Below are 22884 nucleotides of genomic sequence, written 5' to 3' on the forward strand. Positions count from 1 at the left end.
TCTGAACAATTCAATTTTGAGGACTTTTATTTATATAACTCATTTAGGAATTGGAATTTTCGATTTTTTTGTTTGTTTTGGATTAAAATAGTGTTCTTAAATTGAGACAAAAACACCATTTAAAATAAATAACTCAAATTATACAGTAGTCGATCAATTGGAAACTAATCAGTGATTATTAGACTATCAAAAAAGTCATTTAGAGCACCTCAAAATGGAATTTATCAATTTAATACAAAGCACTTAACAATGAAGACAATTATGTCACATTCTGCCAAGTTGGCTGCAGTTTCCCTCTCTCCCGCATTTACCCCCGACTACTGCACCCCCATCCAGGCCTCATCAACCCGCAAAAAAAGTCCAACAAAGAGCAAACAACACAGTAAACCAACACAGCCTTGTAAAACACACACACACGCGCACAGGCGCATTCCAGAGCCGGGTGCTCGAACACACCCTCCAGAGTGTTGCCCTTTGATGTGAGTGTGGGAAAGCTCTGGGGAATGGTCTTGGGTGGGAGGGGGCTGATTGGGAAGAGGGGGTTCAGGTTGGTGGGGAGGGGGTAACCCAAAGAGTTGGGGTGGGTGGTGATGCTAATTAGCAGACAGAGAGCCAGAGAGGCCTGAGATGGAGACACATTTCTAACTAGGAGTCATTTTGGAAGGGAAAAAAAACTTTTCAGTCTCTGCCAATTCCAGGAAAGGAGCAAAAGAAGTCTATAAATCTAAAATGAATTTAAAAATGCCTAAAGAGTGACATTTTGATGGCTGGCATTGATGCTGATAAATGTCTATTACATTTGAACTGGGAGAGCTGGACAATCTAATAAACAAAAAATAAAAAGGGATATGAACTTTTAGCTCCTGATGTCCAATGTCAATAAAAATAATAAATGTTGGAGTAATGTAAGCAAAGTCTAAAGCTTATTTATGAAGTTAACTATATTTATGCTGTTAGCCCCCTGAAAACCAATAAAAACTAAGCAAAGAAACAATTCCATCCAACCAAAAACCAACAAAACCATTCACTACAGTCAACGAGGGATAATTTGTCAGGGAGGGGGGGCTTCTCTAGCCTGAGGGTTATGTTTGAATGCACGTATTATTAATGTGGAGGGCCACACACGCACATACACAGTCTGAGGAGGTCAGCAAGTTTAAAAGGTAGGCGTTGGGGGGGTTGTCGGCATCAGTCAAGGCAAAACCCAAACTGAGAATTCAGTGTGATGCCTGAAACCTCCGTGTTTGCACACACAGTTGTGTGTTTGCACCCTGCTGGGAGACAGGGGGGTGGGAGGGGGTACCTGGGGCGCACAACCGAGGCAGCAACTTTTTATATAAAATACCCTCTGTTTTACATGCAGAGGTGCACAGACTGATGTGGATGCTCTACAAACCAAGCAGATTTCTTTTTGTAATCCCAATAACATACACACAAAGTGACACATTGCCCTTTGGCCCCGCAGCTCATTACCGATGAAAGGCTTGTTAAAACTAATATTGAAAAGAACATGGATTTTTATTCTTCACTCCGCCCTAACAAACACGCAATTACATAACCTGGGGGGGCACTTGCAAAGATTTTATAGGCAAATAATTCACTCGTGCTTGTAAATATTGAAGAAAGAGGGAGGGATTTGAGTTTTTACAATGAAACGGGTTCAGCCGGCAACACTTCACTTTGTCTGAGCTCGTAACTCAAAACAATTCTGGTTGAAATTGTCTTTCATCACCATCTGTTCCAACTCCAAATAACATTTTTGTATTGTGTATTTTGACTCATTGAATAGACGATTAATCCATTTCAAAGAGCGCTCTGAAAATCTGCTGACATCATCAACATGAGATCCAGTGATGCAAGATTAAGGGGAATCCCCCGGCTTACGTTTCACTTTTTTGCCCTCCCCCGCACAAAGAAAAAGTGTCCGAGACTTTCTTTGACTTTGGCGCGCTTGGCACAAAGAAAGCAGTTACTGTATTGTACTGAATGGACAGTGTTCACTGTGTCTACTTGCATGACTGCCATGCATTCAAGGTGTCCTTAACAGAGATTTTACTCAAAACCAAGTTGGGGAAAGTTGTGTTTTTCCCACAAACGCTGATAGACATCCAATCCATTTGAACTGTGAGGTGAATCAGGGCAGCCACAATTCATCAACTAATCACTTTTCAAATGAATAGAAATCAGAGTAATCATTTACAGACACATTCAAATTAATAATGTCCCAAATCCTGGATAGAACTTCATCATTGTAAATATTCTTTCACTCATTCATCATTTATCATAGGAACAGATTGTCCCAATACTATTTACTCATAAAGGATCACTTATTTATTGACATAATTTCTATTGTTTACATTTTTTAACGTTAAAAAATAACCGAACCTAACTGAAATTTACATTTACTGTTACAATCCTAGTATACCATAGAAGAAAACGACAATGGGACTCAATGAGTTAAAAATAAATAAATAAATAAATAAATAAATACGATACTAGTACTTTTTAAAGAAAAGGACAAACTGCTGTCTTTACCAACTTCAATCTATTGTACTCAATGCGAAGCAAACCATGAACTCAAAGACACACTCAAATCACTATGACAACCAGCAAAAGATACTGACCCTGGATGCATTGCAGCGAGCCGTCCTCTGCCCGGATGGTGAACGTCTCCCCCGGGTTCACCTGTACCAGGATCACCTGTGTCAAAGCACAAATCCCACTTAAGATGTGTGGAAAATATCCTAATTAAAGCATTGATAGGCACCAATAACATGACACAACCATTAAAAGCTACGCCATGCGCCCCACGTCCCCGCCTTACCGTCATATTGTCGGCGTACGGGTGGTTAAGCGTGTACACGTGGCTGTAGACATGAAACAGGTGACCCTCCATTGCACGCACGCACGCCGCCTATGCGCTACAGGTGTCCCTCCTTAAGAAAAAAGCCATCATATCCTGCCTTCGGAGTCAGCGTGCTCGCCCATCACAGCGCCAAGCCGCTCCTCACAATCACACACTTTCTGCTCTATCCGCTGCAGCAGCGGTAGCGGCAGCTGGTGTTGCTATGGGAACCACAGTCGAGTAGAGGGCGACCCGCGTTCGCCAAGGACTGAGAATACCCCTCTGTCAGACCATGTGAGCGCACTTCGAGACTGGACTTAGTTTTTTATATAAAGAACATATTTTGTTCTTATTTCTTTTATTTCAATATTAAAATGGTAATAAAAATTGACTAACGAGGAAGATGCTGCCTGTTTGTTGATTAAATTGACAGTCTTTCATTGCTGAAAAACTAGGGATGTATATGTATGTATGTATGTATATATATATACATATATATACGTATATATATGTGTATGTATATATGTGTATGTATATATATACATATATATACGTATATATATGTGTATGTATATATGTGTGTGTGTATATATATATATATATATATATATATATATATATATATATATATATATATATATATATATATATATATATATATATATATATACACATACACATATATATATACATATATATACATACAAACATAGTATATACATTTTGGGATAATTCATAATTTATAGCTAGTTTTTGGTAATCTGAAGGCAATTCCAGGTCACTTTGACCTGGATTTTTTTAATAAGAGCATGTAATATGTTTGCCAATTCCTGAGTCCTGATTTAGAAAGGCCATCTCGGGAAGATGACAGACAAGCCTTCAGACTCAACACACACATGCGGAGATAAATATGTATAATCATTGGTCTCCATCTCTGGTTGCACACTAAGTTTAGGCTGCAGCGCTTTGGAGTTGAAAAATAAAAATGACAACAACAAAAAAAGCCCTTTAAGTGCTAGCGTTATGGTGCCAAAAACACCCCCATCACCTCTAACCACCACCATCAGTGGGGGAGAAGATATTCTGCCTAGAAGACGTGGCCTACTCCATGTTAAAAGTAGTTTTTAGTTCAGTTTAGTACACAGACTTGGAGGTAGAATGAAGTCATTGATTAAGTAGCAAAACCCAATAGTAGCAAACATGACACAAGCGCTTAGTCAAGAAACTAAAAATAGCTATTTTATAAATGTATGCATATGTCAGTGTCCCACAGGATGTGACTCAGCTCCAAGTGACTGTGCTACATGTGGGAAATGTGTGTTCTGCTAAGTAAGTCAGTGTAAAAGACACCCTTAACGCCCAAACTTTGATTAGCTGAACAATATCCAACCTTTTGAAGTGGCTATTTTGATTTACACAAGAAAACTTGGTGTATTTCAATATTAGGATGGGTAACACTTGGCATCTCCCTACTACCCAGAGGGTGTAATAACCAAAAAAATGATTTGTTTCTCCTACCCTATACTTTAGACATCAATCAAAATAAAAGATTTCATGTAGTTAAATGCTGAACAAAGTAACCACTATTTCCATCCAGGAATTGTGTGCAAAACCTCTGTTTTGAATTGAATCTGTCTGTCCTCATTGTCTCCTATTTGTCATCCCCCACAAATATTAAATTATAAATACAGGCAAAACAACAAGAACTCATTATTCTCGCCAGATTTCTATTCTCTCTAGTGCACTCGGTTTAAATCTTAACATTTGCACTAGATGATTCATTGACAACTTCATCACTATTAGCTTTAAACACATGATTCTTTCCATTTTTTAGATGAGTACATTTTTCATGCATTCATCTTCCTATCTACAGTAATAAAGAGAACTTAACACTACTCTTGCAATCAAGCAATAAAAAAAATGAGCGGTTCTCTTTAGTACATACAATGGACCATTTTTGCTAAACCCTGTGTGTTCTGTTCACATTTTATTCACACTTCATTAACACTGTATCTTTATGTCTACGTAAATGTTACAAGCTGAGGCATTGACGTGAATTTTTACCTGTTGCGCTGCGTCACCGTTAACCATGTGCGGCATGAGCGGGACCTCCCCGTTTAGGAGAGGCGGCGGAGCCAAGTCCAGTGGAATCTGGTCTGTCATCATCATTGTGACGTACATTCATGGAGAAATTCACTCAACTGCCCTACCTGGAAAATATGTACACAAAGAAACACACGTCAGATACGAAGGTATGCAAAGCATGACATTTTATGCCAAGTGTATTTCTCTTTACGTCATACATTTAAATATGTTCCCATCACTGTTAAAATGTTAATTCATGAATCATTATGATTCTACAACTTGAATTTTTTGCAATAATGGAAAGTTATGGTTTTCTTAAGGATCTCCTGATGCTGATTATCCCAGGTAAAACTCATTTTCTGTCTTTGGTTGTCAATGGCAGTGAAGGAGTTAAACAGGTGCCTCATCTGCAGTTTAGCAAATAAACAGCACTTAGTCGAGGTTAGTAATGCGTATAAACAGCACATTTATCATTATGATAGAAGATGACACATACAAACACACACAGCTGTGTGTCACTGCCCATCTTCGCTTTCAACCTCACATAATCTCGCACCAACAAGTCTTCAAGGAGGTTAGGAGATCACACAGCTGTGGCTCGCACTGTTGCACCATAAATACACGCACCCCACCGTCACCCTTGCCACGCTGGCACCGCCTCCGCCGTTTTAATCGCACGTTCGGCCTCAAGAGCTGCTACGTTTCTTTCTCCGGCAAAGCCACGCTCCCAGCTCGACCTGGCCATCCTGCCTCGAAACACTTGCATGTTTATGTCGTTTCCCGGGACACAACGCCGATAGACACTAATAAAAAAGCGGTGCAACCAGGAAAAAGTAAAGAGTAAGAACAGAGAAGATTGAGAAAAGTTGTGGCTTATAGCCTGATATGTGCAAATGTGGCATAACCACAACAAAATTATGTTTAAACTCAGTAAATGTCCAAATAATGAGTTTCCTTTAGTGCTGAACCGACCGATACATGTCTGCACAAGAGCAATACAAGGTATAACTCCAACTAGAACCATTCAAAATGCCATTGATATCTTAAATGTGATTTCCCAGGTGGATAAAATGTTCCTTTGAGAAAAATTCCACCAAGCACCATCAATCCCCCGCTTGATGTGAGTAAAAGTAACAAACACACGCAGACGTCCCAAGACGGCCATGACCTCAGCGCACGTCTTACTCATACAAACAGTCACACACACATTGAGTGTAATTTAAATATTCCCAAGCAAAACTGCACGTAGCAGGCTAAAGAGCTTTGTTGGCCAATTTTAAGAGCATTTACAGCAAATAGAAAAAAAGGTTAAATCCAACTTAGCCTGGAAATGAATAGGTGAGCATTTGTCTGGTGGAGGTGCAAAGCTTGCTCTAATCTCATTTTTGTTGTGTCTTAAGCCATTAGTGGCCTTCCAGGAAACGTGCTGATCACTGCAAATGATGCGGTTAATTTACGGACACGCTCGGCAGTAAATGAAACTCACCTCACAAAAAGCAACAGGTTATGCAGATAGTGCACATCGTTTTGGTCTACTTTCAGTCATTTTCTGCCAAAATCTAGTTCATTTGAACTAGTGGGCTGGCAGTGAATGATCTTGTTTCAGTGGCCTGGATAACAATAGACGTCCAATCCATTTGGACTGGGAAAATTTAGTAACAAACTATCACTATTTTCAATTTCACTGCCCGTCTCACAATCTTCACGCAACTAGTGGTTTGGCTTTCAGATTACTTCAGATTATTCAACCCAGTCACACTACATATCGAGTGCATCATTCACCTATTGATTAGCACACTTGACTTTAGATAACACGTATGTCAAACTCACTTCCTGTGTGTGTATTGCTCTCAGGTGTCACTGCCTGGAACTCTAATGACAGAATGATCAAGTCAAATGCACATCCAAATACACCCATGACAGTGATGCATTAAAGTCCCTTTAACATCCTTTTATCAAAAGACAAATTGGAATTCAATAAGCAATGGAAATGTATGCATGCATGTGTGTGTGTGTGTGTGTGTGTGTGTTGCAAAAAAAAAAATAGGAGTGGGCGGCGCTACTAAATATGGTGGGAAACTGCCACTGACACCACTCCCATTCAAGCCTGGCTCCTTTTACAAAAGGTATTCAGTGAAGGAGGGACCCTCTCTCACACACATACTCGGATTGTGTGAGTACCTTCTTAGCAGAGGTGGTGTGGAGGAGACATGGAGATGCAGTGAAGGGGGGGTTGAAGGGAAAGCAGGGTGGAAAGGAATGCTTTGCTCAAGTGAAAACACACACTAGGGCAAGACAGAGGGAGGATTTAGAAAAGATGGAGCTTTTCCCACATAGGGCAGCAGCCCATATGCAGCCAGTGTGTTTGCATTGGGCAACTAAATAAGTGTGTGTCTGTGAATGTACTATATATGCGTGAGTGTGGGGGTGTTACCATCCTCCTGCCTTGTGATTGCAGTAATGATACGTCGTCTATGTTGAAGAAAGGGTGGCGCGGAATGCAAATGGACACGCAAACAAATAAACACACAATCAGGCAAAACTCCTAAAACCGTGTACCAACAAGCACCTTCTCGGACTGGACTAAAAAACCCACCTCAGGTGTTTGCAGCTCGTGAGATAAGAACGGAACACCAATCAAATGTAAGGAAGGTGTTCCATTACCTCGTTCCCTGCCATTGATATACTGATTGCTGTCTTAATTATCTCCGAGTCAAAATGGATTAAGATTTCTTACGCCGCCAATGGCCATCCAATGAGTTCCCTACGGAAGGAATAAACTTGTTTTGACTTTTGTCAGGAAAAAAATTGTCAAGTGAATTTGTGGAGGGGGAAAAAAATGGACATTATATTTTCAGGCTCTTAAATTGTTTAGGCATGGTGGAGGTCTATGTTTTGCTGCATCCACCCTAAATGAGTGGGCGCATTTGCATGCAGTCAGAGAGAAATACTCATTTGTGGTAGGAATGTGTGACGGGGCCCCACAAGTCTGAGGTCCCTTGCTAACTGCAATGGAGATTGCAAAAAAACCTCCCAAGTTCACCTTTTTTGTCTGAAAAAAAATCTAAACAGTTCACTTTATTGTCTAGTTTATCTAGAAAGTACGAATTAAATACACTGCAGTGCTTCTAAATTACTGTCATGAAATTTTCCAGGGTGTCCACAGTTCTTTAAAAAGCCTTAGCTATCCTAAAAAAGAACAAGTAATCCTTCAATGTGCCATTCAAAGGTCCAAAGAAATGCACAATAAACAATGCAGCATTGGTTATGGTTATATTCAAGGGATGGGAGGTGTTAATCTGATTAAAGTGGACTTTATGTCTATAAATGGAATTGACAGTGATAAGTGTCCATTTCGTTTGAAGTTAAAGGACTTTTAGTGAAAAAAAATTGGATTTCTATCAGAATGAATTGGGCTGAAGAAGACCCACTTGGAAATGATTATCCGAGTTGTTCAAAAGCTGCTTCTTTGTGGCTGGAATCAGCCACGTCAAACACATATGAGGGGGGAATGGTGAAGTTCCAAGGACAAAATTATGTATTTTGTTTTTGGTCGTGAAAGATCTGGCCCTAGTTCTGAGGAAGTGTTCGGTTTCTGTTCCATTCTCAGTTTCAGACTCCCACAGAAGATCCGTAAGAAATGGAAGTTAATTTAACCCAACTTTTAAATATGTGGCTTCACATTGTTTGCAAGTGGTCTTCTGCAATTGATTTTGTTCTTCAAACGTCAAGGAAGCTTTTGGATAATAAACAATGCAGCATTGGTTATGGTTATTTTCAGGAATGGGAGGTGTTAATCTGATTAAAGTGGACTTTATGTCTATAAATGGAAGTATGAATGACTGATCTCTGAATTTCCAGAACTTCTGAGAGATTTTTCTTTTAACAAATGACTGACATTGACAATGAAAAATGAACCAGATCTGCTCTAAAAATGAATTACACTTTTTATATTGGCCACATAGTATCTTTTAAAAAATGCATTTAGTTGGTTTAACTCAAATTGTTGGGGTTAATTGGCAGCCATTGATGGCAAAAGACATTTAATTCACTTAGATTCAAATGGGCTTGTTGTGATTAATTATTTTTAAATCATTCTAAATTTACATCTATATCAAGACAGAAGAGTTGAGTGTTTATCTTTTTAGCCTTCCCGTAGCCCGAATAAGAAGCTCTCAAGAAAGGTGTAACAGACTCGTGCAGGCTAGGAAGTTGCACACAAATAAACGTACCCACGCTCATTCAAAAATAACTTCCCTGTTGGAGGTAACATTGTCCGTTTTTCAAACCCCAAAAAGTTTATCGCCTTTGCAGTTGACTGGTCCATAGAGGAACATTCCGGAACGCAAAGCTGCACTGCAGATTAGAGGGAGTCTCAGTCGTAGCAATTATACTTTCCCTGGATGACTCTTTCATAGGGCTTTGCTCTCTGCTTGGCTCTTTCATTTGCTGCCTTTTTTTTTTTAGACACCAAGTATTCTGAACAGTCGGCGGCCGACAAGTCAGGGCATGAACTGATTTTTTTTCCCTTTCTTTTTTTTTAAATGATGTCCTCAAAACTTCTGTGCCACTTTTGGACTGGTAGTAGAGCATGCACTACTTTCACCAAGCCTGGTTTCTAGGAATATCAACATACAACAATGTTTTTGTTACATTCTAAAACAGATTGTGCTTCTATGCGTATCACATGACCTTTAAAGGAAAAACAGGACATTGTTAGACCAGCGAGGGTGTGTACGTTTCTTTACCACCTTAGAAAAAAAGTATCCCACATCCAATGCAATGCTCTCATTAAGCCTGGTTTCCTAGGATCCTTTGAAAATAATTTTAATTGCTTACATACAAAGAGCTGGATTTCTGAAGTGCCCAACCAGTTGTTAGACATAAAATTAATCATCTCATTTTGTTGAATTACCTAAGAAATCTTTTAAGAAATGACTGGAAAATTTGCTAAATTAAAGCAAGAAGTGTGCCAACTATTAAGGTGATATATTGTTATTTAATGAATTAACCTACTGCCATTTGCAATTAAAGACATCTAACCCATTTTAACTGGGAATCCTGGCAGCGACCAATCACTGAAAAAACAGTAGAAAGGCTACTTTCCAACAAAATAATTCTACAAAGAAGATTTTAAAAGCTGCAAAAATGGCGATTATTAAACTATATATATCGGTCAGAATGTATTGGATGTCTATTGCCATAAATAAGGCTGAAACATAACCACCATTATAAATTCTGAAAGTTAAATCCAACATATTTCTCTTAAAAATCTCAACCTACAAGTAAAATTCTCCATCGCAGGATGCAAAAACAGAACATCATCTTCCTATTAAAAGCCTGTTTTTTCCAGGGAACCAAGCACAACCAAAAGAATCCCGGATCCCTTTCTATTGCCATGCACTTCCTGGAAAGACCCCGCCTCCTTCGCATTCCAGCTCCCTGTCAAAACACGGCGCTCTGACTCCAAAACGACTGCCGGGAAAAAAGCCTGTCGGCGGGGCCTCAACGGGCTGCCGGCAGCGCCAAAGAAGAAGAAGAAGAGGCAGTGGCAATCTCGCTCTCAGGAAGAGACGACGGTTACATAACAGAGAGTGAGAGAGACGTTCTGGACAACACCCTCCACACACATACTTAAACACATATGGAGACAGACTTTTGGAGCTATTGTCCACAGTCACATGAACAGAACACGGTCATTTAATCACCCACAAAAAGCCCACCGATATCTCGTAAATCAAATGGGCAATTTCAGTCAGTCACATGCAAAGGAAACTTGGAAAAGAAACCTTCCTGTTTCCCTCGGATAGGCGTCTCCATAGGAAGGAGTGCAATGAACACCAGCGTAGAGTGATAAGTCATTTATATCTCGCTTGATGTTCTAAAAATTACCCGCTAAGGACAAAATCTGACAAGTAATCACAATGACTTTTTACAATTACCATGTCTTAAGGCCCTAAAACGAAAGTTACATATATGTGACTACAGTACTATGAATGAATGACAATGAAATCCAACCCATATAACTAAAACAGTGTTAGAAGAAAGAACCTTTATCTCAAGGCCCAAAACAAAAATGAATATTCTTTAGTATATTTTACTTTCAAGTTAACAGAATGCCCAGTTGGTTAAATGACGAATAGAACTCGTGCCATTGTATATTATTTCTACTTGACAGCATCGCCAACAGCTATAAAAAAATCACAAACATAACTTGGCGGCAGTCTGCCTTCTCGACGGGATCTCGGCTTCAATGCGTGTGGAGTGAGAAATGCGAGGAATCCTAATTGTGTTATTGCTTCTGCGCTAACATTATTTCTGCCTTTCTCAGTGCAGACTGTCAGCAAGTCTATTCGTCAATCAAGGGTCATGATAATCAAACCTGTGCTGACTGACTTCACACTTATGAACGCCAAAAGGCACAGAAGACAAAATGCTTGAGATAGAGGAGAAAAGGAATAAAGATAATAATAATAAGAGTTTAAAGAAAACCTTCAAAAGAATCAAGACGGGATGATATATGAACTATGTCGTATGGAGGATGAATAAAGTACTTCTTTAGGACCTAGAATTTTTAATTTGTGTTTTTATATGTTTTGGGTATGAATGTTCCAACATGAATGATATCAATCTCTTGTACATTAGCTTTAAGCTTATGAATTTTCATGAGCAAATAAACGCCAACTATGTTTTGCACCTGAACACACACCAACCATGTATCATTTTCCCTATGTCTGTCTAGTTTGACAATTTATTTCAACAGGAGTAGCATTAACAGCAACAAGGGACTCTTAGCTATCTGCCCCAAAAAAAACTAGAAGGAGAAAAGAAGGAAAAAATTGCCTAAAAGGAGGACAAGTAAAGAGTTATGTAGGTCAGCGAGTGGGCGTGGAGTCATCCAAGTCTAAACACAACATGACAAAGTGACCTAACAACAACATTCATTCAAGCACAAGTCAGGTTTCCAGCTCTTACATCAGCCAAGACCACCCCATCCGTCCCACATAACCCCACGCACGCTTGAGTCCAGCTATCAAGCACCACTGATGCCCCGACAACCTCTGTTTCCTGTCATCATGACCACTACTTGTGTCCATATTTGGAAACAATTACTGTCCTGCTGTAAGATCCCCAGAACTCCTGTACTCTTCAGGTGTTATTGTTGTCGTGTATCTCCAATGCAGAAGTAGTGACAGCCCCAACCAGCACATGATCATGACTCACTGGGAATTATTCTTTCCAGATTGTCTTCCCCTTTTCAGTTCTCATTGAAATCTAAACTCTCAGTTGTCTACAAATACAAAAGAAATGCAACAGTAAAATAGAGAAGCTACGATTATAGGTAGACATAACTCAAATTCTTCAGTCATTTTAGGTAACTTGCTGGATTAAGTATTCCTAACACATTAAATCAAGTGAATATTGGGAACTAGATCAAAATACTTGTCAGATTTGAGCGCCATACTTAATGTTCGGAACTTTTGGGGGCTTGGCTATAAAGTGTGGGTCATGTGTTTTAGGGTAGAGAGGTTGGGGGTGGTCCGGTAAAGTGGATTTGGCAAGTTCTTAACGCTAAATTGTCCCACATGGACGACCGTGCCCGGTTTAAACAAACACAGCCACTTCCTCCTCAACACGCCAAGCCATCACAAAAGGAGGTTAGGTCCAAAACACAACTGCATGTACATACTACAAACATATGGTAAATGCTATATAATATGTGTGTGTGTATGCTGGCAGAGAGTGAGCAATCTTCCACACAGCTGAGGGCTTGAGCAAGAGGAGTGCACACTCAGCATTTTTGCAACATATGATTTGGAATCCACTTTTTGACACCGAGCGTGCAACAATAAAGCTCACAGCTGACCGACTCGCCTGTGACTGCCATGCACCGCAATCATTGACCGCCAGGTATATACACACATTGAATGTTACAATTATTGCCCTTATGCTTATTTGTTCAATAAAAGCGAATATGTTAATTCAGCCTATTAAACCGCATTCAACATTGTAGAGTAAATGTTTATTTTTGGTGTAATGGATTTTTTTTTTTTAGCCCTAAGTAATGGCCAGCAGTAAATAACATGTCATTTATACATTTAGGTAGATTTTTTAACTTCCCATATAATCCAAATCCAAAAGCCATAGTTTTATACAGTTAGAAAATGCAATCAATAGATGGCAAATCTTTTTTTTCTGCATTATATTGAGCCCTGATGCCAACTTGAGAAATGTTCTATTCCCAACTATTACACAATGCTTGGATTGGTCTTCTATCACAGTCAATAGCCCTGAAACATCATCCTTCCCAATGGCAGCCAATTTTCTAAAAATGTCTAATCCAAGACCTGGGATGGATAAAATTAAAAGCTAAGTAAAAATTAATTACAAACATTAAGACAAACCAAACAAATTACCATCACATCATAAAGTTATTTAGAAAATTACTATTGACGTGCCAGGCAGCTCAGCAAGGCCTCATTGACCTCCTCTGCCCGACACCCCAAAATAACGCCATTGTTTCGTCTGCATTTCAGTGAAACAGATATGCTCCAATGGAGAGCGTACTGTACGCCCCTAAGCCTTGCCTGAAGACAGACATGACGGTTGGACTTTTCCGTGCCGTTTATGCAGAGCGGCGAGGCGGAAACAGGGGTGGCTAATGATTTTGTCGCGCCTTCGTGACACGGCTCTTAAGATGCCCAGTGGAGAACACACGCGCAGTTTTATGGACCGTGAAAAAGCATGCTCACTTGTTCAAAAAAAGGCTGTTCGCAGTTGCTTGACAAACACGCGCAACTTGCTCTAATAGGGTGAAAGATATTTTTCTTCCACTGGCTTTAAAATCATGAATGGTTATTTACAAGCCTCAGTCTATGACTAACTCCTCCTCCTACTGCTGATGCTGTGTTTATGAATGAGAGTGTGTTCCTGTGTATGTGTGTCAATCTATGGAAAATTCATGCGTAGCATTTTTCCACAACAGTCGACACAGCTTTGTTGTGGTAAAAATGTGTATGAACCTGTCGCAGACCCATGCACAAATACATCTAATAGCCCAAGTACCACCCCCCCCCCATGGCCTTGGGGTCACAAGGTTGCACCCCCCCCCTCCTCAAAGCACCTCAGGATTTCACAGTCATACAAAGATGTCGCTGTATATTTCCGCCAAGCACACCTGTTACTAAACCTTTCCTGTGATGCTGTGATTGACTTAAAAGATCAAAATCATAAACCAAATTATCAGTATAAAAGTAAAGTTTAAAATGATTTAAATGATATAGTTTACATAATAAATAATAAAATTATACAGCAAATAAGGTTGGTTCCCCAATGTGATGAATTGAGCTATTTTAGTCATGATTTCTAGAATTTTTGGGGGCTTTGCTCAACATTATGGAAGATTTTATTTTTCAATATTAGTATGAATACAAATATATAAACAATGCTGTGAATATAAGTTTTGTAAGTTAAGTGGATTATTTTGTTACGTGTCATTTTAACTCAGTCACTGCTATAAGAGTAATCAGAGAATACTTAAAAATCTTAACAAAGACATTTTTGGACAGGATATTTCAGATAATTAGACCTGAATCCCATGTCATAGTGCAGGGCAATGTAAGAGTTTCAAGTGGAACTAAAGGAGAGCCTTTTGAAGGCCAAAAGAGGCTCAAGGAGTAGACTTAAAAAATGACAGGTATGTGGGGATGGGAGTGGTGGGGGTGAATAAGGACTGGGGGCACTCTAGTATGCATGCCTCAGAGGGGGGAGGATGGAGGATGGGTGTTGGAACAAGGGAAAGCAATAAAACAAGTGGCTTTGCATTCAATAACAACTACTTCCTCCTGTTGCATGAACACTCAACCCTACCATATAATGAGAAGAAAATAAGCATCAGCAAAAGGAGGAAGATAATGGCTTCTGAGTCTGAATATGTATACATACTTGGACAATCATCTCCATTTAATATATGTGGTACTTGAATAACAACCACAGTGTTGTGTATTTGTACACAATATACATAAAATACATAAATAAACACAGGTTTGAATGAAAGCAAACGTTTTTATGTTGACTAGTGTGATCAAAAACTGTTGTCAATTATTTGGACAGTGCCAACTAGTCAAAAAAAAGAATACAGAATACATGAATAGGTTTTACAGGCTTTTGAGTCACAAACTAGGAAGTATAATTTTTATTACACACCACTAATTTGGGGATTTAAACAAGGGTGTGTAGATTCAGGAAGAAGTAGCCCATAATTGTTATGCACCAGCAATCTGCTACTTGATAAAAGGTGTCAAGATTTCTGATAACATTTTTTACATTCTTCATCTGGTCACACACAAAATAACGCCTCTTTTCCCATCATTTAATTGACAAATATTTTTGAAGAAGTTTTTATCATACACTCTCAATCGTCAAGTGCAAATAAAGTCATTCATAAGTGCTTTCATGTTCCATTACGGAGGGGAAGGAACATGAAAAAGCTTCTTTTTTATCCCCCCCCCCCTGAACTGGTGGTCAACAATGCAGGAAATTATCGAGGGGGGCCCTGTGGGGAATGTGCAAGGGGGTGCTATGGTGGAGTCGAAAAGAAAGGCGGAGGAGGGCAAACATCGCAGATCGGTGCCAAGCAAACATGAGATGCTGGGATACTTCAACACAGCACAAGAGGACGCTGGGAAATGGAAAGTGAAAGCAGCGGCAAGGTTATCAAGAACACACATTCAGATACAAATGCCCTTTTCTTTCTTACGTAGTCGGGTTTTTTTAAGGCCAATATCACCCATAGAGCCTCTCCTGTTGCTTTCTTTCACACCAGCACACTTGATATCCAGCACGGGATGCATTGTCTTATCCGCGAAACCCGAGAGCTGCTACATCTTCCTTTCCTGACAACACATTAGCAACTAACACAAAGCACTGCTCGGCTTTGGATAATATGTTCTAGGTTACAGGCGTCATCGCAACCCCTCCCTGACCTTTTTACCTGCGCAACACACAGTAAGTCTTGGGAAAACATTTGGACAACTTTGGTGGGGAATGATAAACAAATGTAATCCTTTATAGGGGAATTGTTGAACTCATTGGCTGCTATTGAAAGTCCTAGACATGCAATCTATTTTGACTGGGAGAGGTTGGAGATGAATGGCATCGTCAATGGCATCGTAAGATGAGCTAGGTCTCCCAGTTGAAGTGAATTGGACATCTATTGTTGTCAATGGCATGCAGAGTACAAAAGTATGCATTAACAAAAATAATTTGGCATTCTTTGGAGGCCATCTTGTAAAATTAAGGTTTTTTAAAACAGATATTATGATCATTTCAGACATTTAGTTTGAACTTTGTGGTTTCCATCAATTTAAACAGTTTTTAATAGTCACTTTTACTGCATTTTTTTTTCTTGCGAGAAGCCACTGCCCATTTTAACACAAAAGAAAATAAGCGGAATCAATTTCACATTGTTTGTTCTTGTGAACAAAAAAAAAAGCCCAGCATAGACAGAAGCCAACACTAGAATATATTCTGACAGAAGATAAGATTTAATCATGATTCCTGATCACCATCTAAAAAAGTCACAAATGAGAGCAGGCGGCATTTTAGCTTAGGAAAAGAATTAAGACAAGACAAACCTTTTCCTGTACAAAATATCTCATTTACATTTCTTTGAATCACAGCAAAAGGGTTTCCGAGGGCACTACGACCTCAGTGTCATTTATCACCCCAAATGTTGTGTTTCTATTAAGAATCAAGGTTGCCATTCATTTGCGGCTCAAAACGTCCGTGCACAGCTTAAGCAAACAAACGTCGCACGGACTTTTCCAGACCTCCCCACAAGGGTCGCATACCATAACGCTGCGTGTGTATTCAACACTCTCAGATTATGCTATTGAGTAGTGATGTCCAAACTACAGTCAGCGGGCCACCTGTGGTGACCAGTTTTTATTGGCCCGGAGCAAATTATGAAAATATAATTGAACATGACCAAAGAAAGCTTACGTTCTGTTGCATTTTTCATTGAATACTCAAAATGCCATTGATGGCGCTAGTAGGGTTAAAAGATCACATTCAATGGCAGAAAATGAGTTATTATTGTTACACATAGAATTCACAGTAGACATTACTACTTATTCTTATGTCAAAAAAACATAAAACATATTTTTAAGACCACTTACAAAAGAGTTAAAAGCAAATTCCAGAGCAAATTTCCCAGCCGGCAGCGCAAAATATAAAAACACACCCGTAATTCTGAGAATGTCAGAAAATACCTCGAGACATAATTTCTTGCAATTGAGCCCAATTTCAAATTCAAGGAATCTAAACACAATGACATTAAATGAAATTAGATGAAATGAGTTGTCGAGTTAACTGAAACTAAACTTAATATGCAGAAAATACTTTCAAGGGCCAAATAAAATAATAAAAAGGATAAATCTGGCCCCGGGCCTTGAGTTTTACGCCTGTGATCGAAAGGGCAAGCTTTTAATCGCTCCGCCTGTTAAGTTAAGTTGCTAGATATCCGTAAAATACTATTTGAAATGCATTATTTTCCAACCAAATGGGTAAAATGGGATTTGTGAAAGGATACTGAGAAAAGGGATTTTGACAGAAAAGCATGATTAATGACAGGCTTCTTAGTTAAAATAGATTGGACACCTACAACAATTCCTAAAAAAAAAAAAAAAAAGTATAAAAGTGGAGACATTCATTCATTCATTTTCTGTATCCTCACAAGTTTCGCAGGGGGCGCTGGAGTCTACCCCAGCTAATCACAGGCACCTAGCGGGGGACACCCTTAATAGGTGGCCATCCAATCGCAAGGCACAACGAGACAATCAGCCCGCAAGCCGTAGTTTGGATAGCTGTGATATAAAATTAAGCCACGCTGCCCACTCAGCACAACAAGGGAGGGTGGCTACAGAACTCAGGTCGTTGACTTATATAAAGTGTTATTCAACCCGCTGACCTATGCACACTGAAGAAAAAAGGCCAAAGAAATCCGACTCCGCCGTGAACAGCAGCTTCTGTGCTCGTACCACAAAAAAAAGGAGGTAGATTATTATTATTGAAACGTTGCGTACATCCTGCAGCTGTACGCATTCCCAGCTATGCCGCAAAAGCCAGACCATACTGGAGACAAAAAAAGGTTAAAAATAAATAAATAAGTCACGCTCAAAAAAGTTTCAGCAAGCAGATCCAAGCATTCGCCTTTGTTTACATTACGATTGTGCAGAAATGCTGAAGTTTTACATCAAGACAAAAAAAGGAATTACCCGAGGCTCCTGAACGAGGCTCCTTCAGTCAGAGCCAAGATCACTGCGGTGACAATAATTACTCTTAAAGAGCCACAATATTAATAAGCGGTTGTGTCAGAGAGGTGCATTGAAACATCATGTAGACACGCCGTCTTTATAATATTTTGATGTTATTCTTCAGTGCCATTGACAGCAATGGGTGTCCAAACCATTTAGACTAAGATAGCCTTGCATCAGGTAATCCAAAAGCATTGGACGTCCATTGCAGTCTATGGCAGTGAAAGAGTGGCCCAATAAAACTTTTTATAAACACATTTAAAAACAATATCCACCCATATTGGCTTGTCTCACCTGTTTGATTACGCTTTGACGCAGCTGCAGTAAAAACTTGTCACCAGGAAGTAAACTATGAAACTACACTAAACCCTAAAAAGTGAATGTGCCATAAAAAAGCAAAACAAAGAAACAAGTATCCTAGAAGCTTCTCGAGAAACTAGTCAAGTGACAGATGTCCCAAACAATTAGACATTAAAATACATTTACATAAAAGCACAATGACCTGATGTAGAAATTCCAGATTGATAAAACATGATAGCACATTAATTTATTTGCCGTATTGAACATAATAGAAAGACATATGACATTGCACGTTTCTTGTGAGTCTACAAAAAAAATGCCTTACCTCACTGGCTGCCATTGACAGCAATAAACGTCCAATCATTAAGACTGAGAGGATTAATTATGATGTCTGTCACCATCAATGGCATTCAAACATCATTCCACATTAGCTCCCCATATGAATTTCTATCAGAAAACAATTACTTTGTTACATCATCATCATCCTCATCATTATCATCCCCTTTCTGTCCCCCATTTTAGTCTTAAACTAAGAAAAAAAGGGCCCAAAAAACAGCCACATCAGCCTTGCACCTAAGGAATGTCATCTGACGTCATGTATTTGGGATCAGATTTCTCCTTCTCTTTCTCCACTGACAAACTTGTGCATGCGTGTGATTTCTTTTCTCCAACGTGCCCCCTGGATCCAGAGTCCACTATTTAGCAAGGGGAGGTGAGTTAAAAAATGGGCTTCTACTTGATAAAGAAGATTCCCAGATTTTTTTATTCAGATCCAACCTCTAACATATACAGATTTTTTGCATCATGGTTTGGTTTTTGGGAGAATTTCTGCAGGGAAATGAAGGACAGGCTTGAAATAAGCAGAGGGATCGATTGATAGATGTGAGAGTTGGTGCACAAACAGACACGTAGTCGTTTCTGAGAGGTGGAGGCAAAAAAAAGAGAGAGGGAGGCTGGCTGGAAGGAATGCTAGGATCTGCTGGAGTGGAGACTTTTTTCCTTCCCTGAACGCCTCATTGTGCATTGGAGGGGGGAAAAACCCAAAGTGACTCCAAAAAGAAGCAGAGAATCGCGATTAAATCGCCCCAAAAATGATCAGAGATAACCAAATGATGTTATGTAACAGTTTGATGATCGATTCCAATTGATTTGACGCACTGAGGGAATCTCTTTAGGAAAGTTTGCGTGTCTTCAAATAGTAAATTTGCAACAAAAAACGAGATCTTTGGCTCTGTCAGCATCTTGGACGCAGTCGGGTTGACTTTAAAGCAAAGGAGTTGAAATCTATGACGATCTTGCTCACTCTCCATCATATACTAAAACAATCTAAAGTTGCAACAAAAGTGCACTTTTCTACACTATTAAAAGTCATCCAAAAGTAACTTTCTTCGCCCCCTCTTTTCTGACAGTACACTTCAAGTAAGTGAGACTGCCGGCGTCAGCGCTACCGACAGACTCGCACGCGCAAGCGCACACACACGCACTTTTATAAAAGTTTCCCTCTCCAACATGGCTTCCTTTGTTTCGACAGAAATGAAACTTACCTCGCTGCGAATGAAACAACGTGAGGCGCGATGTCTGTTGCTCGGAGGGTTTCGGTCTCGTGGAAGCTGGTGGATGGCTGGGTTTTTTTTTTTGGTTGTTGTTTTTTTTTTTTTTAAGTCCCAGGCGCTCCAGGTCTCGCCTGCCTGCCTGCCTTCTCGCCTGTCTGCTGGCGCGGCGCGACGCGGACTAGAGCGAACGAAGCTTCGCCATGTCAATCAAACGCCAGACTCACATGGAGGGCTGGGACCCCGCCCACAAATTTCCTCCTCTTTTACCGTAATGCCCACACTAAAAAAAGCGCACTGAAGGAAGTACCGCTGTAAATCTATGTCAGGGTTTACGAATAAGTTAGATCCAAAGAGCAAACTTTTTAAACTGACTGTTAAAAAGCTACACCACACAGTGACCTGCCAAAACAGACAGACACACACACACAAACACACAATGAAAACCATATTATTCCCCATCACACTTTCTTCCCCTTTACAGAACATTCATTGATTTTTAAGCACTTTTTCCTCACTAGGCTTGCAAGGGGTGCTGGAGCCTATCCCAGCTGACTTTGCAGGGCACGAGGAGACGGACCACCATTCACTCTTATCCTGTAACGTGGCAAAAAAGCCACAAAATATACACAGAATATGATAACAGCAAAGATAATTAGTGATAGACGGCATTGAAAAAGAATATATGTCAAAAAAAAACATGAATAAAATCTCAACATTTTATCAAAATCCCTAAAGTCAAGTAGTGAAACATCAACCAAAACAGCCCTCATCGCTGCCAAACAAAATGAATCGGAAGCCAATCCCCATGAGGGGCAGCCAACAAGTGCATAGGTCAGAGGTCACCAACACCGGTGTAACTGCAAGGCGTCTCGTGGAGGAGGGTGGGGGGCGCTTGTCAGGAAGTGCTAAATGAAATTCCACTCGCTGCAATGATCATTGTCAGCTGACATATGAAAATCCTCAACATAGGTCATGTACACTTAGTGCTAACAAGGAAAGTCTCGTGTTCAGCCAAGACAGAACATCAAATAAGAATACAGCATATGAGATAATCAACCAAAACACATTGATATACCTCAAATGCATTTGAAATGAATTCATTTAAAATTAGGAGCGTCCCGCTCGAGTAAAACTGTTTTTTTGTCTACTAGCATCAATTGCAGTAAAAGAGTTGATGTTTTGATGCATTTAATATCTTTACATTCTGCTGAATTCTAGTTTTCCTTTAACTCCTTTGCTGTCATGGAAGACAATTGACGTCCAATCTATTCACTCGTCAAAGGGCCTGGTCATCTATTGCAGTCGATGGCAATTAAACACGATCATTCCCGATAACCAGCCCTCGGACAAGACCTGAAAAGGAGGGAGAGCGGTTGCGGAAGCTTGGGTTCTTGGCTTCAATGTCAACTAGCGCCAGATGTTTAGTAGCCATCCAGCCAGCTGCTCGCTTGCTCTCTTTCGCTCGCTCTCATTTTTCAACTTGAAAGCCGTCCGCTTCCCTATAATCAACAGAGCCGTATTTAACTAAACTGAACATGACTTGGAGTGTAGATTTTATTTTCAATAGCCTACAGAATGTCAGCTTAGAAAGTGAGCAAGTTTTTTTTTTAAATTCACCAAAATTTAAGAGAAAAATCCATCGCCAAGTTTAAGAGTTTTGGGGAAGAATTGTATTATTTTCTTTTCTTTAGGGTGCCTGCATATTTGTATGTACATGTATATCCCTACAGGCCGTGGAAAGTTAAATTATCTCCGCATTTTGCTTTTAATGACGCCCTGAAGCCTGGCCGGTGTGCGTGTTGAGTCTATGAGGGGTTGTGATGCGGGACCGCCGGCTGATGGACGATAACGAGGTCGTACGAGTGTGAGCTCAAGATGGAATTTTCACTTCAAAAGAGTCGAGCAAGAGCGGGCATGTGTCTATGCTCTCTTTCTCTCTGTTTTTTTTGTTGGGCTTGCTAGAGCTACTTTTTTTCTTCCCCATTGCTTCTGTTAATGGAAAGATGGCATCATTGATTAAGCTAATATTTGCATAACGACACTAAAATATGAGCAAAAACTGGCAAATCTGTCAATTTTGGGTTGGAAATATAGTTAGTTCAATTGGAAAATTTCTCATTTTAGCAAGTCCACCTTGATTAAATGAATTGGGATTGCTCACAATAAGATATTGGAACAAATTTGAATATGGGCTACTTCAAATCTTAAGTTCACATGACTAATAGGAAGTTGTATTTCAGGCAGTGTCCTGGTCTAAACTTCAGAGGAGATGAAGGAGGCAAATATTTCCTCTTGGAAGTGCGCCTCTCCCTCCTGGTGAAAGGTGGCACATCCTTGGCTGACTTCTCACTGGGTGTGTTGCAAATCAGCAAAAGGGTCACTGTGACGACAGTGTGCGGACAACAAGCAACAATGCGCCACATTCGCCACTTCCTGCCTTTGGTTGGGTGCGTTTTTTTTTTTAACACGCCTTCAGCTGATGCCAGTGTCGGGTGACTCAACTGCACACCCACTTACAGACATTTGTATGGATCAACTGGCAATGATTTGAGTTCATGTCTTTTGGGAGGGTTGAAGAAAAGCTTCCTGAAATTAGAATTCAAAGTATATATGTTGCCTAACATTGCTGTTTGAATGTGTATGATAGGAGGAAAAACCTGCAATGGTTGGTCTTTTTAAAAGAGATTCTCAGAATAATAATAACAATAATAATAGTAATAAAAACGCTTTATGAAGAGACCTATTTTATCAAATTTTAAACTGGACAAAAATCCACAAAGAAATG

The 22884-nt window shown here is 39.8% G+C and overlaps 1 protein-coding gene across 3 annotated transcripts in view; it reads right to left on the reverse strand.

Annotated features, from left to right (window-relative positions):
- The window catches only part of fndc3ba (fibronectin type III domain containing 3Ba), a 47204-nt gene extending 26921 nt beyond the window's left edge, over positions 1-20283 (reverse strand). For 2 of the 3 annotated variants that reach the window (XM_077731916.1, XM_077731915.1), the window contains exons 1-3: positions 20091-20283; positions 4910-5055; positions 2625-2700 (exon numbers count right to left, since the gene is read on the reverse strand). In XM_077731916.1, coding sequence (XP_077588042.1) covers positions 2625-2700; positions 4910-5026 — 193 coding nt within the window. In that variant the 5' untranslated portion in view covers positions 5027-5055; positions 20091-20283. Of the gene's footprint in view, positions 1-2624; positions 2701-2824; positions 2980-4909; positions 5056-20090 lie in introns of those variants that run through there. The other variant, XM_077731917.1, reaches the window with a different exon arrangement.
- Positions 20284-22884: the final 2601 nt, after the last annotated feature.

This window comes from Stigmatopora nigra, chromosome 13, assembly GCF_051989575.1.
Source record: "Stigmatopora nigra isolate UIUO_SnigA chromosome 13, RoL_Snig_1.1, whole genome shotgun sequence".
Classification (NCBI taxonomy): Eukaryota; Metazoa; Chordata; class Actinopteri; order Syngnathiformes; family Syngnathidae; genus Stigmatopora; species Stigmatopora nigra.